Here is a 19,868-nt window from a genome sequence, read left to right as displayed (position 1 = left end):
AACCATTCCCACTTTTACCAGTGTTACCAAGGCAAAAACTGCCACTGTTCAGCTGTCATGTACCTCACCCAGCTCTGCAGTAGGATGCACCTCTAGAGGTTCCTGGGATGCCACAGGATAGCATCCTATGGGGAAGGTCCATCCCCCACAAACACCAGCCCAACAAATGGAAGGCTGTCATTATAAGGAAAAGGGTAAGAAGAAAATAATCTGCCCGTGCATAAATCCTTGCCAGGGCTTTGCTCATAAATGACTAACACCCCGTGTTGCAGCAGTGACCCTGCTGCAATCCTGTGATCCCTGAGCTGGAGGATGTGGTTCTGTGAGTGAGACCTTGTGTCAGTATCAAAGCTGGGCAGCACCAAGGCTTCCCTGCTCTGTTCCTGTGGATCCAGCACTGTCTGCCCGATTCTCCACATCCTCCATATGCAAAATCCTCATTCCCTGCCCTTCTGTCCCACTGAAGCCTGCAGGAAACTTTTGAGTGAAGAAGACAAGTTTTCTCTTTTTCCCTCATAAGCATCTTCGGACTGGACACAGAATATTTCAGAGGTTGCAGAAATTAGACATGGGAGGGCAGGTACACATGATGAGACAAAAGGGCCATTTACCAGTTTACTACAGCCATAAAAAACCCCACAAAGACACTCTTTCTGCATGAAAAGAAATCAGTTCCTGCTCTCTGAGTCAGTAGGCTCAGTGTAGGCATAAGTTCACTGCTGATGTAGTTGATTTAAGACCCTTTGCTGTGATGGCAGTGTTGGTAAAAGCTTTAACCATAGTTTTTATGATGCTATTAAGTTTTAGTCATTTGTGGGTTTTGCAGTATATGAATACTATAGATGCCACCTTAATTAAAAGGTCTTGTCATCTTGTGCAATTAAAAAGAGAAAATGTACTCTCCTATGAATAGCCAGGAACAAATTGAGCAAGCTGCATTATACACGCTAAGTACACAGCAATTCTGTGCCCCGTCCTGTGCCACATCTATTCTCCAGCATTCAGTACTCTTTAATATTCCTGTTACATTGTTTTATGTTTAATTGACTTCTGAAGTAGCAATGCCACGGCATCTCTGACCATTAATGACAACCAAGTTAAACAAAATTCTACTTGGCAAATGCATACAAACTTTACATGCACAGGACAGAACTGCTCAATCTCCACATTTTTGTGTACAAACACTCAATAAGAGAGGCATTCTATTTTTCAGAAAAAAATTATATAATGGATAATCAGTCTCTTCCCAAAGAGCATATAGGACAAATATCACTTAAATAGCTTTAATATCCATGCAAGTATTTAGTTGGACAGCATATGCACATAAAGTAAATCACACATGTGGCATTCACAGCCTAAACATGAATGTGCACTTCCACAGCTACCTGCAAGGGATCCCAGCAGATGGTTACCAGCATGTGTCCACTCTTGTCACCTGCAAACCCATTCACCTTCATCAGTCTGGCTCATTATTTCAATTTTGACCCCAGCTCAAGGTTTTTCAAGATAATGAAGCAGCAAGTGATTGGCTGCCTTGACTTTGTACCCAGAGCAGGTCCTCTTCAGGATCCACTAGTAACTTTTGACCATGAATAAAGCATATCCTATGTCCATCTGCAGTCTATGCCCTGAATGCCCCAGGGCATTATATTGACAGGGCAGCAAGAAATCCAGGCACACCTCCCTGGGCCAGTTAGACAGAAGCATTCTCAGGATTTGCTCTAGGCTGCAGACTCAATAATATTTATGGTGATTTTTGACAGACATTCCTACAGGTCCATCACAGCTCTTGTGTCTGGATCATGAAGAAACTGAACATTCAGAAGTCACATACAATTCATGTGTTCATTACCATTTGCAAAATACACCAATTCCACTGATGTCAAATGTAACAGAACCTCCTGTCCTTGGGCCTATTTTTAAAGTTATATAACTCCACTGGAAAACTTGTCCTTAAAAGGTGCTGGGTAAGTTAGGCTCCAAAAGGATGTTATCTCCAAAGTCTGAGATCATTCAGAAAACGCAAAGTTTACATAAGTATGGAAACCATTTTTTCCCTTCTGTCTTGCAAATAAAGTAGGGTCTTCTATTTTGGAGAGCTGACACCTACCACCATCCAAACACATAACAGTGGACTTTAGATTGGTACAAGACAGCCATAACTTGGGGGCTGAGAACTTACCCACAGCTGAACAGACCATGTTCTCACCTCTCCACCAGGGAAACAATTCTCCTCCCCACCACGCTCCCCCTCGGTGCTTTGATTCACACAGGAGTTCCCCACACAGCTGCTCTAGCTTCTGGGAAGATCTTCACAATCAGCATAGAGGATCCTGGCTTGCTGCCTTGTCTCTGAAGTGCCCAGTGCTCCCCTACAGAAGGAAACTCCAAAGCTGCTCCTTGAAAGGAGCTTTTCCTCTTACATCCATGCCAAGAGGCACCTTTGGGGCTCTGAGGCCCGCGAGCTCCTGTTTTCTGGCTGCTCTCAGCCTGCAGCTTCTCCTTTGAAGTGCAGCAGCCTTTGGGGAGCATCCTGGGGCGCTTCTGAGCTGCACAGGCAAGCAACAACTGCTGCAGCTTAGACAAGCATATGCTCCAGAGGAAGAGACACATTCTAGATGAGGGATGAGCAAAGTTTTGATCACAGATAAAATAAAGGAGAAAGGTTTTCAAAGGAACTGGAGAAATACCAAGGACACAGGAGGCTTCAAGGCAAAAAACTGCAATCATCTTGGCTGTGATAGTGTAAATGAAGTATAAACTAATCAATAATCCAACTGACAAGCTACTGATGATCAGAATAAATACCCTTAGGTGTGGCTCCAAGACCCACGGTCCCACATGGACAGGAGTCCAGCAGCCAGTGAGCAGCCAGTGCAATGCCAGAAACATCCCAGCTATTGAGCAAGGGTGATGGAGCCACATCACAACACACACTGTCCTGGCAGCACCCTCGGGGCCACTGACATCTCTGGACAGGAGGCTGCTGGCATGACTGGCCTTCAGAGTATAAAACAATAACATAACGTTACTTGTATGTTGCAATGACACATAAATGTGTATTACTATGCAAACTCTTATTAATTCCCGACAGCCTTCCCCTCCCTCTAAGCAGACACAGCTGTAATAGATGAGTAGCACCCAATCACTGCTCAAGGACTGTTTGGAACACAGCCACCAAGAATTACATCTTTGAACTGTGGGCATGAGACTGAGGGATAGTCTCATATGCCTTGGAAGCTGGCACTGAAGTCAAACACAGCAAGACAGAGTTAGGACAAAAGACAAAAAACACCCCCAAACCTTCAAACTGCAATAAACTGACTCAAGAAGAAACACACAGCAGTCAACAGTAAGAGAACTTGCCCCTCCTTCAGCACTGATGGGGCAAGCATGTCTCATTCACAGGCTGGAGCAGCTGCAGAGCCCTTCCAGCTGTTGAATGCCCACTGGCAACAGGTACAGACACAGACAGGCTCTCCTTAAGCCTCCAGTCACCCGAGGACAGGACCAAGGTAGAATACAGATTACCAGGCTCATAACTTTGCTTATAAGTGTGCTGCACACTGGGGAGGCTGAGCCAGCAGCTGCAACAGTGTTTTAGTAGGGCTACTGTCCATTAAAGAAAGAATAATTCACAGGAAGTGGCTTCAGAGTGGATCAAAGCACAAAGAAGAGAGAAAATCATAATTTTGAAAAAGATATACACAAAACCCACATTTGGGCAACTGTGGATTGGTAAACTCTATTTCCTCTCCACCCTCCAATTGAGCTGCAGCATCTGTCTAGTCTGAGCAGCATGAATACCACTTAGATACTAACTGTGCCACCTTCTGTACAAGTCTGGGTAAATATACACTGCTACATGAGATTCAAATAGATAAGAAAACCAAACCAGCAACAACCCAAAAACCCACAAAAATTTGGCATATTCCTGGATTTTACTGACCATCACCACTAATTTGTGCCACTCAGTACTGGTTTAAAGCATGAAATGTTCTATAACAACCTTCAAGTTACAATGTAGGAAGAAAGACTGCTTCATCACTTCCTATTTTACTGTTGATTAACTATTCTAGACCACTTTTGTCCCATCATTTTACCTGAGTCAACTATATCCAGCATACAGATGCACAACCCTTTCTTTTGAATTAGTGCGTGATCCCTAATCCTCTGTGGATCCAGCCACGTAAGCCAAAATTAAAGGGGACAAAAAAAAGAAAAGGAACAACAACAAAAAAAAAAAAGCCAACCAAAAAAAAAAAACCCACCAAAACAAAAGCAGAGAAAAAGGAAGCAGGAAACGACTTGGCTTGAAACCTAGAGGGTGGTGCCCAAGCTGCACAGGCTGCTCTCATTATCGAGCTCTGTTACTCTGCACACGAGCAGGTTCAGTGCCTTCCTTTCTGGAGTATGCTGCCTGCTTGTGAACTTGAGATGCTGAGAGACTTTATGAGCAGAGCTGTTGTTTTATTTACTCTCAATTAATCACGCTCAACTGTAAACAAAGTGTCTGTTTTAGTTCTGTTGACAATTATCCACTTGTCAACATCTCCCTCAAGTACCTTCAGCATCTGGCAACAGCACAGAACTGCTACATCAAAATGAACATTTTGTCTCAATAAAAAGATAGACGTGTGGCAGGGTTTCATCTGTTTTCTAGCCCATCAACACTCAGGCTGTATTGTCACTGATGCAACCAGACAGTGGTCTATTCCTGTGGAATATTTATTTGCAAAGGGGAAGAAAAGCCAATTTTTGTTTATATCAGTAAGACAGACTCAGAGAAGAAACAAGAACCCCCATACTTCCCCACAAAGGCAGAAGCCAGCCCTCCCTGCAGCCTGCCTGGTGCCTCCTGTTCTGCTGGGGCAGTCCCAGCTTCACCAGTCACCTAGCTAAAAGCTGCAGGGTAGGACTTGTTTATTTTGTGATGTTCAGCAAATCCCAGTGTAAATGGAGGACACATTGGTGCCTCCCCAAATACTCTCAGTGCAATAGTCTTTCCACTACCTGCTACATGACCTGGGCTTTTTTCAGACCCTGGGGCTCCCATGCTGGTTTGAATTTTGCAATTTTAGCTTGGAAGATATAATTATTCCCATCAGCTAAAAATCCTTCCTGCATTTTAACACAGCCTCCCTCGTGCTTAAACTGAAAGCTACAAAGTAAGTGCAGTCTGGCACCTTTTTGGGTACAGTCAGGTACAAACAGGACACTCCTTTTATTCTGAGGGGGAGGAAAGAATCTTGTCAGGTAGCCTCTCTAACAGGTGAGGAGGCCCCAGGGTGCTGGACCTATAGAGAACATCCCCTCACACCTCCAAGGCACCAGAACTGTGTGCCATGGCTCTGGCTACCTAAAATTGTTAATATTATTTGAAACTTGTTCCCACTGTTGCAAAGTAATAGGAAAATCTGACTAACTCCACTGGAAAACACCCCAACCCAATGTCTGAAAAATCACAGAACTGTTTTTTCCTCCCAGAATAAAACACTCGTGGGCGCGGGGCGGGGCAGGATGCTCCACGGAACGGAGGGGTCAGCGCAGAGAACGCGTTCTGGGCCCGGCCGTACCGGGCTCCGGCTCCGTGCTGCTCCCGGCAGGGCCGCCGCGCCCTGACACGCGCTAATCAATCTCCGCGCTGTAATTGATTCTAATGAGCGCCCGGCTGGCTCCGCGCTAACCACAGCCCCGAGTCGCGCTCCCCGCCCGCAGCGCCCGGCCTGGCCGGACCGCCAGCCTCCCCTTTAACCTCCTCCTTCTCCCTCCACAATTAATTGAGATATCTTTTATACTTGATGTGTTGTAAAATTAATGCCTAATTTATGTAATTAGTCAATTAACTGTAATTCTAGCATATGGTGCCAAATGCCCAGAAGGTGTTCTTGTTTCCCAGGTACTTATTTTGATGTCATGAAATGCAGCTAATTAATTTTACATGCATATTAATTTCGGATCTATTTAGCGGCTCCCTTTGTGAAGGCAGATTTAATATTTGTCTTTCTAACCTTTTTGGGCAAATTCCGAGCTCGGTGCTGAAATGGAGGTGACTTTTAAAACACATTTCCATCGGTCTCCCTTTCCTCTGCGGAGCCTTTGCTGACACCGGGTCGATCCCTCCTGTGTGAAGATGCACAAGGGCTGATTATCTATAGCTTCCCACACATCTATAACTGTCGCAGGATACGGCTATTGAATTTAAATCCGATTAATATTTAATATTAAACATTTCTGAGGGAATTTTTGTTTGTTTTTTGCAAAGCACAATATCCCACGGACATTTTTTTTTAAATAGCTGCTCTTAATACAATGCTCCTTGGAAAAATTATGAGAATTGAAGTATTGCCTAATTAGAAAATGAGCGTAATCCTGATCGCTGGCTTCTGATGTTCGCAGTTCTGACTGCGCCGAGAAACTCCGAGCCCGCTGCCAGCGCGCCCCGCGCTTGGCTGCTCCTGGTCTCGGGAAGCATTCGCGCTCCTCCCCAGCACAGCGTTCAGGTTACGCTTCTGTCTCTGTCAGAAAGTGATCACATTCGATTTTGTCCATACTACTAGGAAAGATGAGATTACGCCTCTTCTTTCCGCAATTTTTTTTCTCTGCGCAGAGATTAAGGAGTAAATCGCATCGTGGGCTTTCCCGCTCCCCAGATGCTGAGAAAAGATTTAAGTAGAAAAAGAGATTAAACTCGAAGGCTACGCTTCAGAATCCCAGCGATACCCCTTTTCCCTTTGCTGCAGCAGCACAAATTGCCGCATTACATTTACCTCTGGGGTCAGGGGAGATACAGATGCACCTGGCTGAGGGGCGCGGGACTCCGCGCGTGGGGCGGCTGCGCTGCCGCTGCCCGGCCTCCCGCCCGCCCCGCGGGAGCGCTTTCCTGCGGAGCGCCGGGCCGGCACTTGGCTCTTTGGGGCGTCTACGCGAGTGCTGTGGCGTCATAAAACTTTTTATCCCCCTTTCTGGATAAATTAATGAGCAATTTAATTAATAAAATCAGAGAGTAGCGTAAGTGCTATGATAATGAAGTTAAATGAGCGCGCAGTAAAATATTCACTAATCCAGCACATTGGCAAATGCCCCCTTAATTCTGCTTAGCACTAAAAGGGTTTTGAGCACCATAATGAGATTCCTCTGTCTGCTAATTAATTGACACTCTCCTGAATATTCATATGTGCTAGCACCAATACGTTCCTAATTGCACCGTGGAATGGATCTCAGAGGAAAGTAAATCGCCATAGACTTAATTAAAATAATGTATGCCAGATCCAGCTCGCTGAAGAGAGAGACATTTGCCATCAAGCGGTGTAAGAAAGTGGCACCTGGTTTGTAGCGAAAAATGAGGAGAAAATCTTTATCCCTCCCAAGGTGAAGTCAGCAGGGGCTTAGAAGCGCTAGGCTTTTCAGCCTGAAGATCTGAAAGCGAGAGCTTCGCCTTCAACCACTGCCGCCAGTGCGCGACCCGTGAGGGCGGCGCGGAGCCCGCTGGCGGGCGGCGGAGCCGCGCACGGAGCACCCGCGCTCCGCACTTCAGAGCGGGGGGAGCGGGCTGCGCACGGCGAGGTGGGAGAAATCTGGTCAGGGATGCCCTCTACAGAAACGTTCGGGGAAAACCGTTTGTCTCCGGCGAGGGAGGGGAGGAGGGGGAGGCAGGGAAGGAGGGAGGGAGCAGCCACATTTGTAAACTTTTCCTTGAGGGGAATCCGGTGCCTTTGAAGCTCAGTCTCTGAATGGATTGTTCTTTGCACCTCCAGACTAATACTGTGAGCTAATATTGTACATTTAAATTGTTCTGCTGTTAAAAGCGCGGTAAGTTGCGCTGAGAAATGAGTGCCTGCCGCTGCCTGGCCGCGGCCTCCACCCCGCGCCGGGGGAGCGGGCGGCGGCTGCGCCCGGCGCGCCCCGGGACGCGCTGCAGCGGGCAGCCAGAGCCCGGGCCCGCGCATCCCCCGCTGTCACTGAGAAGCAGATGTGAAGCGCTTTGCTAGGTCTCTTCCATCCCTACCAGCTCAGGAAACGAAAAGGAAAATTGGTTTCTTGGAAAAGACAGCTTTTAAAAAAATCACCACAGGTTAGAAACTAAAAAGAGTTTATTTGAAGACATACAAATGCATATTTATTATACACATGTAGGCATTAACAATGTAAATTACACCGCCAGCACTTGCTGGTTGTTTATTCATTAGATCTTTAGAAAATCTACATTGCCTGCAGATAGCGGGATGATAATGTGAAATACACAAGCAGTTTACCCAGGCAGCTCCGCCCGGCTCCGCGCAGCTCCACGCGGGGCTGCCAACAGGTCCGCGGGGCTCAGCGCCGGCCCCGCGTCCCTTCCGCTACCGGGGGCGCTTCTTACAAGTGTAAGAGAGTAAGTGACGAGAAAACGGCCGTGCCGACTGAAACAGTGCCGTCACCCAAATACAGAGCAAGGCTTTTACAGGTCGCGGCTTAAGAGAGCAAACTTGGACCGAAATACTTCCTCGCAAAAGAAATACGAAAGGGCTCTCCTCTAAATGACAGCGCAGATATCTCGCTCTCAGAGCTCAAAAAGCTTTGCCATTACCAATGCCTTTTATTCCCATGTAAAATCTTTGCTCGCCAAAAGGGGAAAAATACTTTATGAAATTCTGTCCTCTTTAACTGGTTGGATGCTGTATGACTACCATTTCTCTCGATAATAAATACGGAGAAAAAAATATATGGGAAGAAATCGCTCCGGGGAAGTATTTTCTAAAGTTAGATCCAAAGAATTTCTTCCTGGAATGAAATATTAAAGAAGGTTAATATGGTTTTTGCTGCAGAGCTGTGGGTTGATGGGAAGACGGGAGAGCTTTGCTCGCGTCGTGAGTATAGCGGGCGAGAGCTGGGGCGGGCAGAGGATGTTAACAGATATAAGGAAGCGATGGAAGCCGCTGGACTCGGGAAACGCAGTCAGAGCTTCGCTTGCAGCCGCCAGGCTGGCCCGTCACAGCCCGCCCTGCCCTCCCGCCCCGCTGCACGGGCCCCGAGCGTGCGGGGCGCTCCGCCGCCGAGCCGCAGCCCCGAGCCGGCCCTGCGGATCCCCCTCGCCGCGGGGTGGGCGCTGAAGCCGGCCCACAGCACGGGGAGGGGCGGGCAGCCCCTCTGCTTTTGCCGAGGCAGCGCCGTCGCTTCCCCGCGGGACGCAGGTGCGAGCGCCGGGGGGGCTCTGGCGGGCGGCGCTGCCCGGCCCGTCCCACCGGGAGCGGGGCCCGGCGGGGGCGGGAGCGCCGCGCTCGGGAATTGCGTTCCCTGGCCCTGGGCAGCTCGGTGGGTGGCGGCCGGGCGGGGGCGGCGCGGCAGGAAGGGAAAGTGCAGAGCCCCGGCGCCCACACAGCCACACCGCACCCCCCCACCGCGCTGCGGCTCCGCGGCGGCAACTTACGGATCTGTTTGCAAACATGCCCCCCGCCAACAGAGAGAAAAACACAAGCATTCAAAGTTCTGACCCTAATTAAAGCCCGGCTCGTTAAAGACTTCACACAATGCACGAAAAAGTTTGTCCGAGCCTGAATTCCGCAAGCGGTTATTACTTTTGCTTATAAAGAGGGGAAACAACCGTAACGTGCACGCCATTATTCTTGTGGATATGCAATTTAAAAACATCGTCAACTGTCATAAAAACCATTTCACAATGTTTGGCTAAGTAATAACGTACTCATTTAAAGGTGGTTTTTGCCGGGCGACACGCACATGCAATTCAAGAAAGATTTACATTGCTTACAGGTTTTGAACCGCTGCACTGTCTGCAGCGAGACGGGACTCCGCCTAATATTTTTTGCTTTCTGGTTTTGCACAGAACACCGAGCCAAGAAAAGACTTTTGGAGAAAGCGTAAACGGGATGAGCATGTCTTGTAAAAAAAGACTCAGGATAAAATATAAAGTTTATGAAACGGATAGATCTGGAAAGAAGAGTCCTTGGAAAAAAAAAATCACAACAACAAAAAAGAGACAGAAAAGAAAGAAAGAAAAGAAAGAAAAAGGAAAATCAAGTTTGCTCCACCCAGCTATTAACCAAAACACAATACCTTTTTCTGGGTGGTACTGCACAGAAGTTGATTCAGTTTTGACAATGTTGTTTAGCTATCATTTGCTATTTTGAATGAATGGGAGCAATCCCCCTTTTTACAACAGTTGTTTCCTATTATGGAGAGGTGCAGCAGTTGAGGGCAGACATGTGAAAGTGGCTGTTTGATTCCCTTTTTCATCCCCCTGACCCTGCCTTTGTCCCTCCTCACCCTGGGAATGTCACGCCTCACTACTTCACTTTGAGATGCTCTAGAAAGTGGCTTTGTTATTCCCTTTTAGACATACACGAAATTGTTCTCATTCCCCCTGCTGTAAAAGATACTTCAAATTGGGACTCGGTTCACAAGTGCAATGCAATTTGGCTTAGCTCAACCTTTGTTCTGCTTGTACAAATGACCAAACAGTGCACACATTATACAGTTGATCTACTGCTCCCTTTACACCAGAGTTAGCGGCTGGGAGAAAAGCAAGTTAATCCCTTCAATACTAAGGTGGCATTTTCAATATTTCCTACAATGTGAAAAGGAGAAGAGAGGGCAGCTTGAAATGCGACATTTGTTTAAAAGCGAAGATTAAAAAGAAAAAGTTTGTGAGGCCTCCCCTGATACTTCTCCAAATAAATAAATAAACAAACCAATAAATCCCAAACGTGTAGATAAATACTCCAGCACCTCCGGGAAGGCAAGGGACGTTTACCACAAAGACAGACGTTCAGGGCAATAACGTCGAGACTCAAACTGCAATCCGCGCTAACAGCACAGTACTTAACAAAACGCTGGGGAGTCACGGCTGCTGCGCGGCCTGAGCCGCGGCCCCGGCGCGCACCTGCGCGATCCGCGGAGGGGGGCCGGGCCCACAGCCCAGCGGGGGCAGGCGCTGCCAACACGGGCCGCGGAGAGCGGCCCGGTGCGCCCGGCCCGGGCTCACGCACTCGGTGTAACCCTGGCACTCCTCGGAGCCGTCCGAGGGAGGTCTTGGCCATGTGGAGGGAGACGAGGCTCAGGTGCTGCTTTTACCGGCGCGTGGATTTCCCGCCGGCGGCAGAGGGAGAAGAGCTCCCGAGAAACCGGCTCCGACGGGGAGCCAGGTGCTTCGGAGCAGCGCCAAGAGCCACGAGCGGGAGCAACAGCCTCCTCTCGGGGTTGAGGAATTCGGGTGGTGCCAGCGCGGGCTCTCTGAGCGCTGGAAAAGCGCGAACGGCCGCCCGCGGCCCAGGCCCGACAGCGATGAGCTGGGGACACGGGGGACGCTCCGTCCTCGGGTGCGCCCCGGCGGCGCCGCAGCGGGGCCAAGCGCCGGCTCGGGCTGGCGGCGCTTGAAATCCCCGACGGGGCAGCCGAGGACAGCGCACACGGGCAGCCGGCTCTCGGCAGGGTGACGGCAGCGAGGAGCGAGCGGGCGGTGGTGCAGGGCAGGGCAGGGGCGGCCCAGAGCAGGGAGCCCCGGGTCCCGAGCGGCGCAGCCCGGCCCCCTGGGCACAAAGCGCACTGCACATCCCGAGCTATCGGGAATACAGGTTTGGGGAACAGTTCTCAGTGCGGCCTTGACAGGCAGGGGGAGTTTGTTTAGTGCTCATTGGGAAAAGAACAAAATCCTTTTGAAAGGGCGCTAAGTAGTTTCACGCCAAAGTGCCAGATTTGGTGAAGAATGTGGGGTGGGACAAAGCCCAGCCGTTCCCAAAGCGGCCGGAGTTATTCGGGAAACCGCATCGGGAATTCAAGCACACTGGAAAGCAGGAGACCTCAAGTATCTTGGCTTCCTCCTCAGCCCCCGAGAAGCAGAAGAAGCAGAACCATTAAAAAAAAAAAAAAAAAAAAGAAAGAAAGTGCAAGGCTTAGCCGAAACGCAGCTACAACCAACACCCTGCAGTTGACTTTCCAAAACGGGGGAAGCTTGCTCAGACACTGGCATTGTGTTTCGCAGCCTAGGAAACCCTAAGAAGCTGGTACTTCCCCCCTCCTTTCTCTTTTCTCCAAACTGGTTTGTAAATATTAACAAGGTTGTGAGTATTCTCTCACAAAGAGTGGATTTTTTTATCCTTGGAAAACTTCTTGGCTTCCTCCCACAGCCCCTCTCCCACTCCTCCCCTCTGCAAAGCTACACACCTGCTTGCAGCCACAAGGATTCAAAATCAATATTGTATTTGTCACTTTTCTGTCTCCTTTTCCTCTCTCAACAGCCCTGCTTGCCACTGAGGCGAATTGTGGATTTATGGAGGAAAATTAGCATAAATTATTACCAAATCTGTAAACGTGTGTGGTCTTGCTTGTGGGAAAGGGGGCTATTGCAAATCTTCCATGCAGAAAGGTGGCCCATGATGGGCTCCATGCAAGGGCTGAATGGCTCCTGCATGAAATAGATTTCCATTCGGTTTGAACATTGATATAATTGACTTATGTGTATTTTATATAGTTTTCCCAACACTTCCTCTGAGCTCCTTATTTGAATTATACTTCAGATAAACGTCTATTTGTTTTGGTTTTCCACACAATGGATTTGGATTCACTTTACCTTCTTTCCCTCCCTAATGTTGGCTTTCAAAGTAAAAGGGAAATGCTACAATTACCTTTAAATCCTATATTGCACAAGTCTATCATCTGTTGCTTGCTTAGCACAAGATGAAACTTTGGGTATCAATTACTGGGATGAGTTCGGCTGCCCTACCCCTCCAATCACACATTCCTTTGCAATGGAAAAAAAAAAAAAAAAAAAAAAAAAACAGGAAAAAACATTGGAGGCCTTACAGCCATACCTCTTGCACTCGGAGTAGCAAATGACAACGGAAGTTGACTTTCCTTTAACTTTACAGCTTGTGGGTTCCTTTTTACATCAGCTGGTTTGGTTTGGTTTTTTCTTTCTTCGAAAAGAAAAGGTACCGGGAAAGAGAAGCGGAAAAGGTTTTGTCAGTTTGTGGATTTTCTGAGCTGTCTTTGCATCCCAGGAGTGAACTTGGGCCAAGAGACAAAACCTGAACTGGGAAGTGTGGGAAGTTGGGGATGGGGGAGCTGGGTGGGGGGGCAATATCCCTTACACCCACTCTTTGGGGGTTCTCAATACAGGTTCTCCTGTCCAGTGTTAGGGGGTGCTGAGAGGAATCCCTCCTCATTTCAGAGTATTGCCTTTCCTACCCTCTAACAAATATCCATAGTCTCATCATCTCTTACCCACAAAAAAAAAAAAAAAAAAAAAAAGAAAGTTGGAGGCTGCCTGACTGGATGAAGCATCCTGGAGCCGATTAACTGAGGAAGGCAACTTCCAGGCTCTGAACAGCGCAAACACTCCTGGGCCCTCTCTGCAAGGGGCAGAGTGTGACATGTGGCAGGTCTATTCCCTCAAAAGGGCTCCTTAGCTCGGCAGCGCGGGGCCGGTCGGCTTCTCGGATTCCTGGGAACACAATTATTTACTTATTATTCTCTTAACGACATCCTGCCCCGAGAGAGAAGGATTAGATGGGACCGAGGGCAGCTGGGCTGGGACGAAGGGAGCACGGTTTAACACACACGAGGTCGGCGCTGTCGCAATGTGAAAATGCGTTCTGAGGCTCCTGCCAGCTTTGAGGGAGCCCTGCTTGATGGGGACCGTCCCCTCCGAGAGGACTCCAAGGCTCTCGCAGAGCCCGTTTCTCAGCAGCCGCTCTGCACAGAGCCGCCGCCTCTCCCTCCCCCAGCCCGGCTATTTTTGCTGAATTACGAAGGTGACATTATTCTTCTTTTCAAGTACTTCTGTTAATATTGAAAAACGTGTGCTTGCATTTCAAGCGCGCGCGCTCAGCCTCAGCGGCCATTTCAATATTAATGAAATTGTTTAATCTCCTAAATTCATCGTGTTTAAGTTACGTTTTGGTGAGTTATTGACCGACTCCGAAAAATATTGTTAATGGAGTTGATGTGTATTCACCACAAAGGCTCTTCCTTCCTCCCCGGGCTCGCAGCTCCCCAGACAATCTTCGGTTCTGGCTCTAGGGTGACAGGATGCACGGCAGCCTCGGGAATACACATCATACAAACTTCCCTCCTGTGCCAGGGCAAGCCCGGGACCTTCCGGGCCTGATCCTCCCCCCAGGACACACGGCTGGCAGCGGGCTGCTCGTCTGGGCTGCGGTTCCAGGATCGGGCCTTGGTTCGCGGGGAGGAGGCAGTACCGTGCACCAGAGAGCCGCAGCTCGGCGTTACACGTCCCGCCTGCTCCCACACACAGCACTGGGCACCGAGAAGCACGCAGGCAAGAGAACAGTCCGACACACATCACGCAAACCCCGCAGAAGGCGTCAAGATGACGATGTTTAGCAGAGTGACCGCTACACGGACCCAGGAGCCCACACCAGCTCTTCGGGACCCCCCGGGCTCGAGGCCGGCCGGATACTCCCCGGTCCCGCGAGCAGAGCAGCGGTGTGAGGGCAGCTCGTTACCGAGCACACCGGGACCGTATGGCCGGTCACGAGCCCGTTCGCTTTGGTCTATTGAGAGCAACTCGCGCGTCTTTACACCAACAGGTCCGCGGAACTAGAGCAGCGGTCCTGCAAGGGCTGGGCCGGGGTGCGAGGGGAGGGAGGGGGACGGGACGGGACTGACTTTCCAGGGCGGCTACCGAGGAGCCCCGATCTTACCGCTCCTCGAAAAAACCTTCCCTCGGGGAGAGCGGATTTGGCAAGGAGAAAGTCCCTCCTTACAGGGGAAAAGGCTCGCCTTAAGTTAGCCAACAATACAAATCAGATAACAATGCAGAACAAACAGAATACCACAGCCAAGCAATTTCCATGTCAAACATCCCACTGCTCAGTACCTCCATTTGTAAGTGTGAATTGCAGACTAAGCTTCCTGCAAAGTCCACATAGAGGTTAGTGCATACCTTCCCCCCACCCCCAACCACCGGGTACCATCGCACTGCAATTCCGCTGGCGGAGCCTTTTCACCCCTCGCCTTGTCTTCAAATGGAAATGATTCCCATTGGCCCAAGGTGTCCATGTAAATAGGTGTAAATGAAACCAGATTATGCCTTTCTCTCCAGCCCCCTCCTCCCTGCTCCCCTCCCCCTGCTCCCAAGGCGATTGTCATATGATAGCAAAGAAGTGGCACATTAATGAAGCGCCTCTACAGGGGTCTTTTCTGCTCATGTCACCACATAAAACTATCAGATGGTTAGAGGAAGGACATGGAGGCAACTAGTTAGCTCATCGCTGCTGCAGAGAAGCAAACAAGCCTCTGCTACAGTGCAGCTGCCGGTGGTGTAAAAGAAGCTGATTCAGCCCGCGGAGGCGAAGGGAGGGGTGTACAGGAGGATTCCCAAAACCAAGCCAGCTCGCTGCCTCCTCAGGACTAAACCGGAGCAGCGTGGCCGCGGAAGGAGCGAGAGACACGCCGGAGGAGAGAGGTGGGAAAGAGTCCGGACTCCCAGCTGCGTCCCGGATGCGGACTGTCAACTTCCAGCAACTTTAAGGTGGGCACATGCAAGGGCTGGCATGGAGTTGGGTGGGAGTCGAGGGGAGGAGATGGGGTCCCCTTCATCCTCGCAGAGACCAGAAGACAGAGCTATCACTAGAGTAACTTCACGGACGCGGGCTCCTGCGGGAAGGCCAGGCTGAGGGAGGCCAGAGCTTGGAGAAGCACATCGCTTTTCCCCCTGCGGCAGCACAGGGCTCTGGGCTGTTTTCTTCTGCCCTCATCTGCGCCCCACTCCACCCCCCACACGCCCCGCGTCCCCCATATCGAGGGCTTCGTGCCGTTCCCTGTGCCCTTCTTTCTCCAGCCCGGCCCCAGAGCCACCGGCTGACCCGACCGGGTGTCCGTGCAAATCCTCTCGGACTCACCCCTCTACCCCCTCCTCCCTCCCCCCTCCCCTTGTCGCTGCCCTTCTGCAGATCTCCGCGGGTCGCCGAGCGAAGATGCCTCGCCCGGGCAGAAACACTTACAGTGATCAGAAGCCTCCCTACTCCTACATCTCGCTGACCGCCATGGCGATCCAGAGCTCCCCGGAGAAGATGCTGCCCCTGAGTGAGATCTACAAGTTCATCATGGACCGCTTCCCCTACTACCGGGAGAACACACAGCGCTGGCAGAACTCCCTCCGCCACAACCTCTCCTTCAACGACTGCTTCATTAAGATCCCGCGCCGCCCCGACCAGCCGGGCAAGGGCAGCTTCTGGGCGCTGCACCCCAGCTGCGGGGACATGTTCGAGAACGGCAGCTTCCTGCGCCGCCGCAAGCGCTTCAAGGTGGTCAAGTCGGACCACCTGGCCCCCAGCAAGCCGGCGGACGCGGCGCAGTACCTGCAGCAGCAAGCGAAGCTGCGGCTCAGCGCCCTTGCGGCCACCGGCACCCACCTGCCCCAGATGTCCACGTACAATCTCGGCGTGTCCCAGCCCTCCAGCTTCAAGCACCCCTTCGCCATCGAGAACATCATCGCCAGAGAGTACAAGATGCCCGGGGGCCTCGCCTTTTCCACGATGCAGCCCATGCCGGCCGCCTACCCCCTCCCCAATCAATTGACTACGGTGGGCAGCTCCATTGGCACGGGCTGGCCCCACATGTACAGCTCCGGCATGATCGACACCGCCACCCCCATCTCCATGGCCAGCAGCGAGTACGGCGCCTACGGCGTGCCCATCAAACCGCTCTGCCATGGGGGGCAGACTTTGCCGGCCATCCCCGTCCCCATCAAGCCTACCCCTGCCGCGGTGCCAGCCCTGCCCGCCCTGCCCGCGCCTATCCCCACCATCCTCTCGAACTCGCCGCCCTCCCTCAGCCCCACGTCCTCGCAGACGGCCACCAGCCAAAGCAGCCCGGCCACCCCCAGCGAGACTCTCACCAGCCCGGCGCCCGCCCTGCACTCCGTGGCTGTGCACTGACCCGGGCCGCTTGTACGGACGCTGCCTTCCCCTTTCTCCCAAAGTTTCCTCGGAGCTCTCCTCCCTCCCCTTCTCTCCCTCCTTTCGCTTCTTTCCTCTCTACTCTTTTCCTCGAAAGCAGAGACAACTCCCCGCGGGAAGCTGAGTTCTGCCGTTCGCGTGAGCTCCCTTTCCGCTTCGCCCCTTCAGGCGAGCCTTCCCTCACGGCCCGGTTTCTCCCCTGGTTCTGAACTTTAGTTTTCCGTTCTTCTGAGGCGAAAGGAACCGGCCCGGCCCGCCCCCTCCCGCCCGGTAGGAGCTGCCACTTGCATTGCTAGTTTTCCAAAAGTACTTCAGGCATCTTCGATTTATCGGCGACCAGGCAAGCCTGGCTCGGCGATGCCTCTTTCCCTTCTTTTGTCTGGGCTTTATACAGGACCAATCTTTAGTACCACAAACAAGGATGGCTGCTGTGTCACTGCATGAGAGCAGCGACGTTTCCAGCCTCCAAGCAGCAAAGGCTTGGATCTTGGAAACGCCGGGAAGCGCTCGGTGTCCTTTGTGTGGGTGCGTGTCCCGTGGCGCCGCCAAGGGCAGCGTTCCGGCGGGGGAGGGCCGCGTCCCGGGGCCGAGGCGGTCCCGGGGCCGAGGCGGCCCGAGCAGAGCGGGGCCGCGGCCCGCAGGTGAGGGAGCGGCGGCGCGGAGCGGGCCGGAACCGCGCCGGGCCGCTCACGCCACCCCTCTAATGTTTACAAAGCGCCTGTGTTAATGTAAATACTGAACTTGCATCTGTACTGTAAATCAGATGAGGTCCCTTTTGCAGTACCTGTTGTAACGTGGATGTTTACTGTAGTTTTCAGGTGAACGAGAAGGAGGAGTTGACTTGTCTGTTAACTTCTGTTTAACCCGAGGGTTTGGGGAGCTGAGGTTTTCTTTGTTGTTGTTTTTTTGGGTTGTTGTAATTTTTAAATTTTTGTAGCTATTTACTTCATAGCTTAAAACCAAACAACAACCATAATTATAATAAAAATAAACCTGTTACCAATCACACAACCCGACACAGCTTAAAGAAAAGCTGTTGAAGTCACTGATAAATTGTGGAAAAGTAATACAATAGCAGGTACAAACTCTGGAGGTCGTCCTGATTTCTGCTGGAGCTTTGCAGAGGGGGCTAGGGAAACTGTAAATGTTTGTGCATATGAATGATTATAAAATGTGTAAAATGCACTTTTGTTTGATATACTCCTTTCTAGTTTTAGGTAGTTTGCTGGAAACTGAACTGTTGTTCTGTTGTGAACTGCTTAAGTTAAGAGAAAAAAAGAACACGCCCTCTAAACAGCATTAGTGTCTATTGAAACTGTAAAGGTATTTCTTTTAATTTTTTTTTTCCTGTACAGCGTAAGCATGGCATTTTAAATATTGTTGTTCTTGTTCCCAGCATGTGTGTTTTAAGACAAAGGTTAAAAAGTGTCTACGTTAAATTATGAACCTAGTCGTCCAAATAATATTTTCTCATTAAAATATGTAAATTCAGATTTAGTTTCTTATTTGTCTCTTTAAAGAGTTTACATGAAAAAAGTAAAAATACTAGTTCATGATGATGCAATGGTGTTATTCCAATATTTAGATAATCTAAACAGCGTTTTCATGCAAGGTTACTATAAATATAGTTATTAATACAGCACAACTTCTTAGATAGAATTGTCATTATCGCTGGTTCAGCAAAGGGAGAACATGTTCTGTAGGGTTGATGTCAATATATCTCTACATCTGTGCATACACACATCTGCATTTGTGCCCTATACGCTTAGACCCAATATAAACACATATTACATTCATGCCTGTGTGTATGTATACTCATCACCTACTTCCTCCCAGCTGCATTTTCTCTAAAAATTGTAAAAATTAGTAAGTTTCTGCAATACAGAGCAAACATAAAATCTTCGAAGAATTAGATACTTCTTTTGGGGCTGAGAACACTGAATATGTTTCAGTGGTGTTTTTTTTACAAGTGGCATAGCAAAATCTTTTTTTTGCATTAAAGTGAGTTATTGCAGCCTTTTACCTGGCATTTAAACCTGCTGAAGCACAAGTTAGTCCAACCACTGCTAGAATTTCTCCATCCTTACTGACCAACACTTTCCCAAACCGGTAATTTGCAAAGTGTAACACAATTGTACCAGTTATTCTGTAATTCAATACACAACCCCTTTTAAAAAGTAAGATAAAGTAGTTACAATGAAAACTGGATTCTGGACACTTTCTAGTAGGATTCCCCAAATCTGCTAGGGATTTTACAAGGATTCTGCAACTGTTGAAAATGAGAGAAGACATCTAGTGAAATGAGTAAATAAATGCTTTGGAGATGAGGCGTTCTGCGAGCACAGTTACAAGACAACGGAAGCACTAACTAGCAAGAAAACGACATTGTGTTCTAATGAAGCGGCGGGATTCACGAGTTCTACGGCAATGATGTTACAGAGGTTTGTCTTCGACTGATCTCTCCGAATTTCAGGACCATAAACACGGTAAGTGACATCCCCATTTCCTTACTACACATCACAAGATTCTTGCAAAAGTTTTAAGATTAATGTAGAGGGCAATTAATCCAGTTGTGACCATTAAAAAAACAAAAAACCAAAACAAAACAAAAAAACCCAAAACGGATCCCACACACAGAAAAAAGGTGGAAAATACATGAATCATTGGGCTGATTAAAATGCATGAAGCTGCTAAAGCTTGTCGGATGGGGGACAACTGAACTCATTCATCAAGTCTAACCCACGATTATATTAACACGATCAGTTAAAGAAAGCATTCAAAACTTATCACCAGATCAATGGACGCATAACTCGACAAACTTTTCCTAAACAAGCGATGACCTACATTTTTAGACAACGAGGAAGCTTTTCCTTCTTCCCTTTTTTTCTTTAAAGATCTAGCAGTCAGAACAAATCCTCAAAGATTAAATCCGAGCCCGACTAACAAGAT

The 19,868-nt window shown here is 49.5% G+C and overlaps 1 protein-coding gene across 1 annotated transcript; it reads left to right on the top strand.

Moving 5' to 3' along the window:
• Positions 1 to 15,935: 15,935 nt before the first annotated feature.
• On the top strand, positions 15,936 to 16,898 carry FOXB1 (forkhead box B1). The gene has a single exon (XM_021554163.1). It carries the CDS (start codon positions 15,936 to 15,938, stop codon positions 16,896 to 16,898), a length of 963 nt encoding a protein of 320 aa, XP_021409838.1.
• The last annotated feature ends 2,970 nt before the right edge of the window (positions 16,899 to 19,868 follow it).

The sequence above is a fragment of the Lonchura striata genome, chromosome 11 (genome assembly GCF_046129695.1).
Source record: "Lonchura striata isolate bLonStr1 chromosome 11, bLonStr1.mat, whole genome shotgun sequence".
In the NCBI taxonomy this organism is placed as follows: Eukaryota; Metazoa; Chordata; class Aves; order Passeriformes; family Estrildidae; genus Lonchura; species Lonchura striata.
This window is presented reverse-complemented; position numbering and strand designations above follow the sequence as displayed.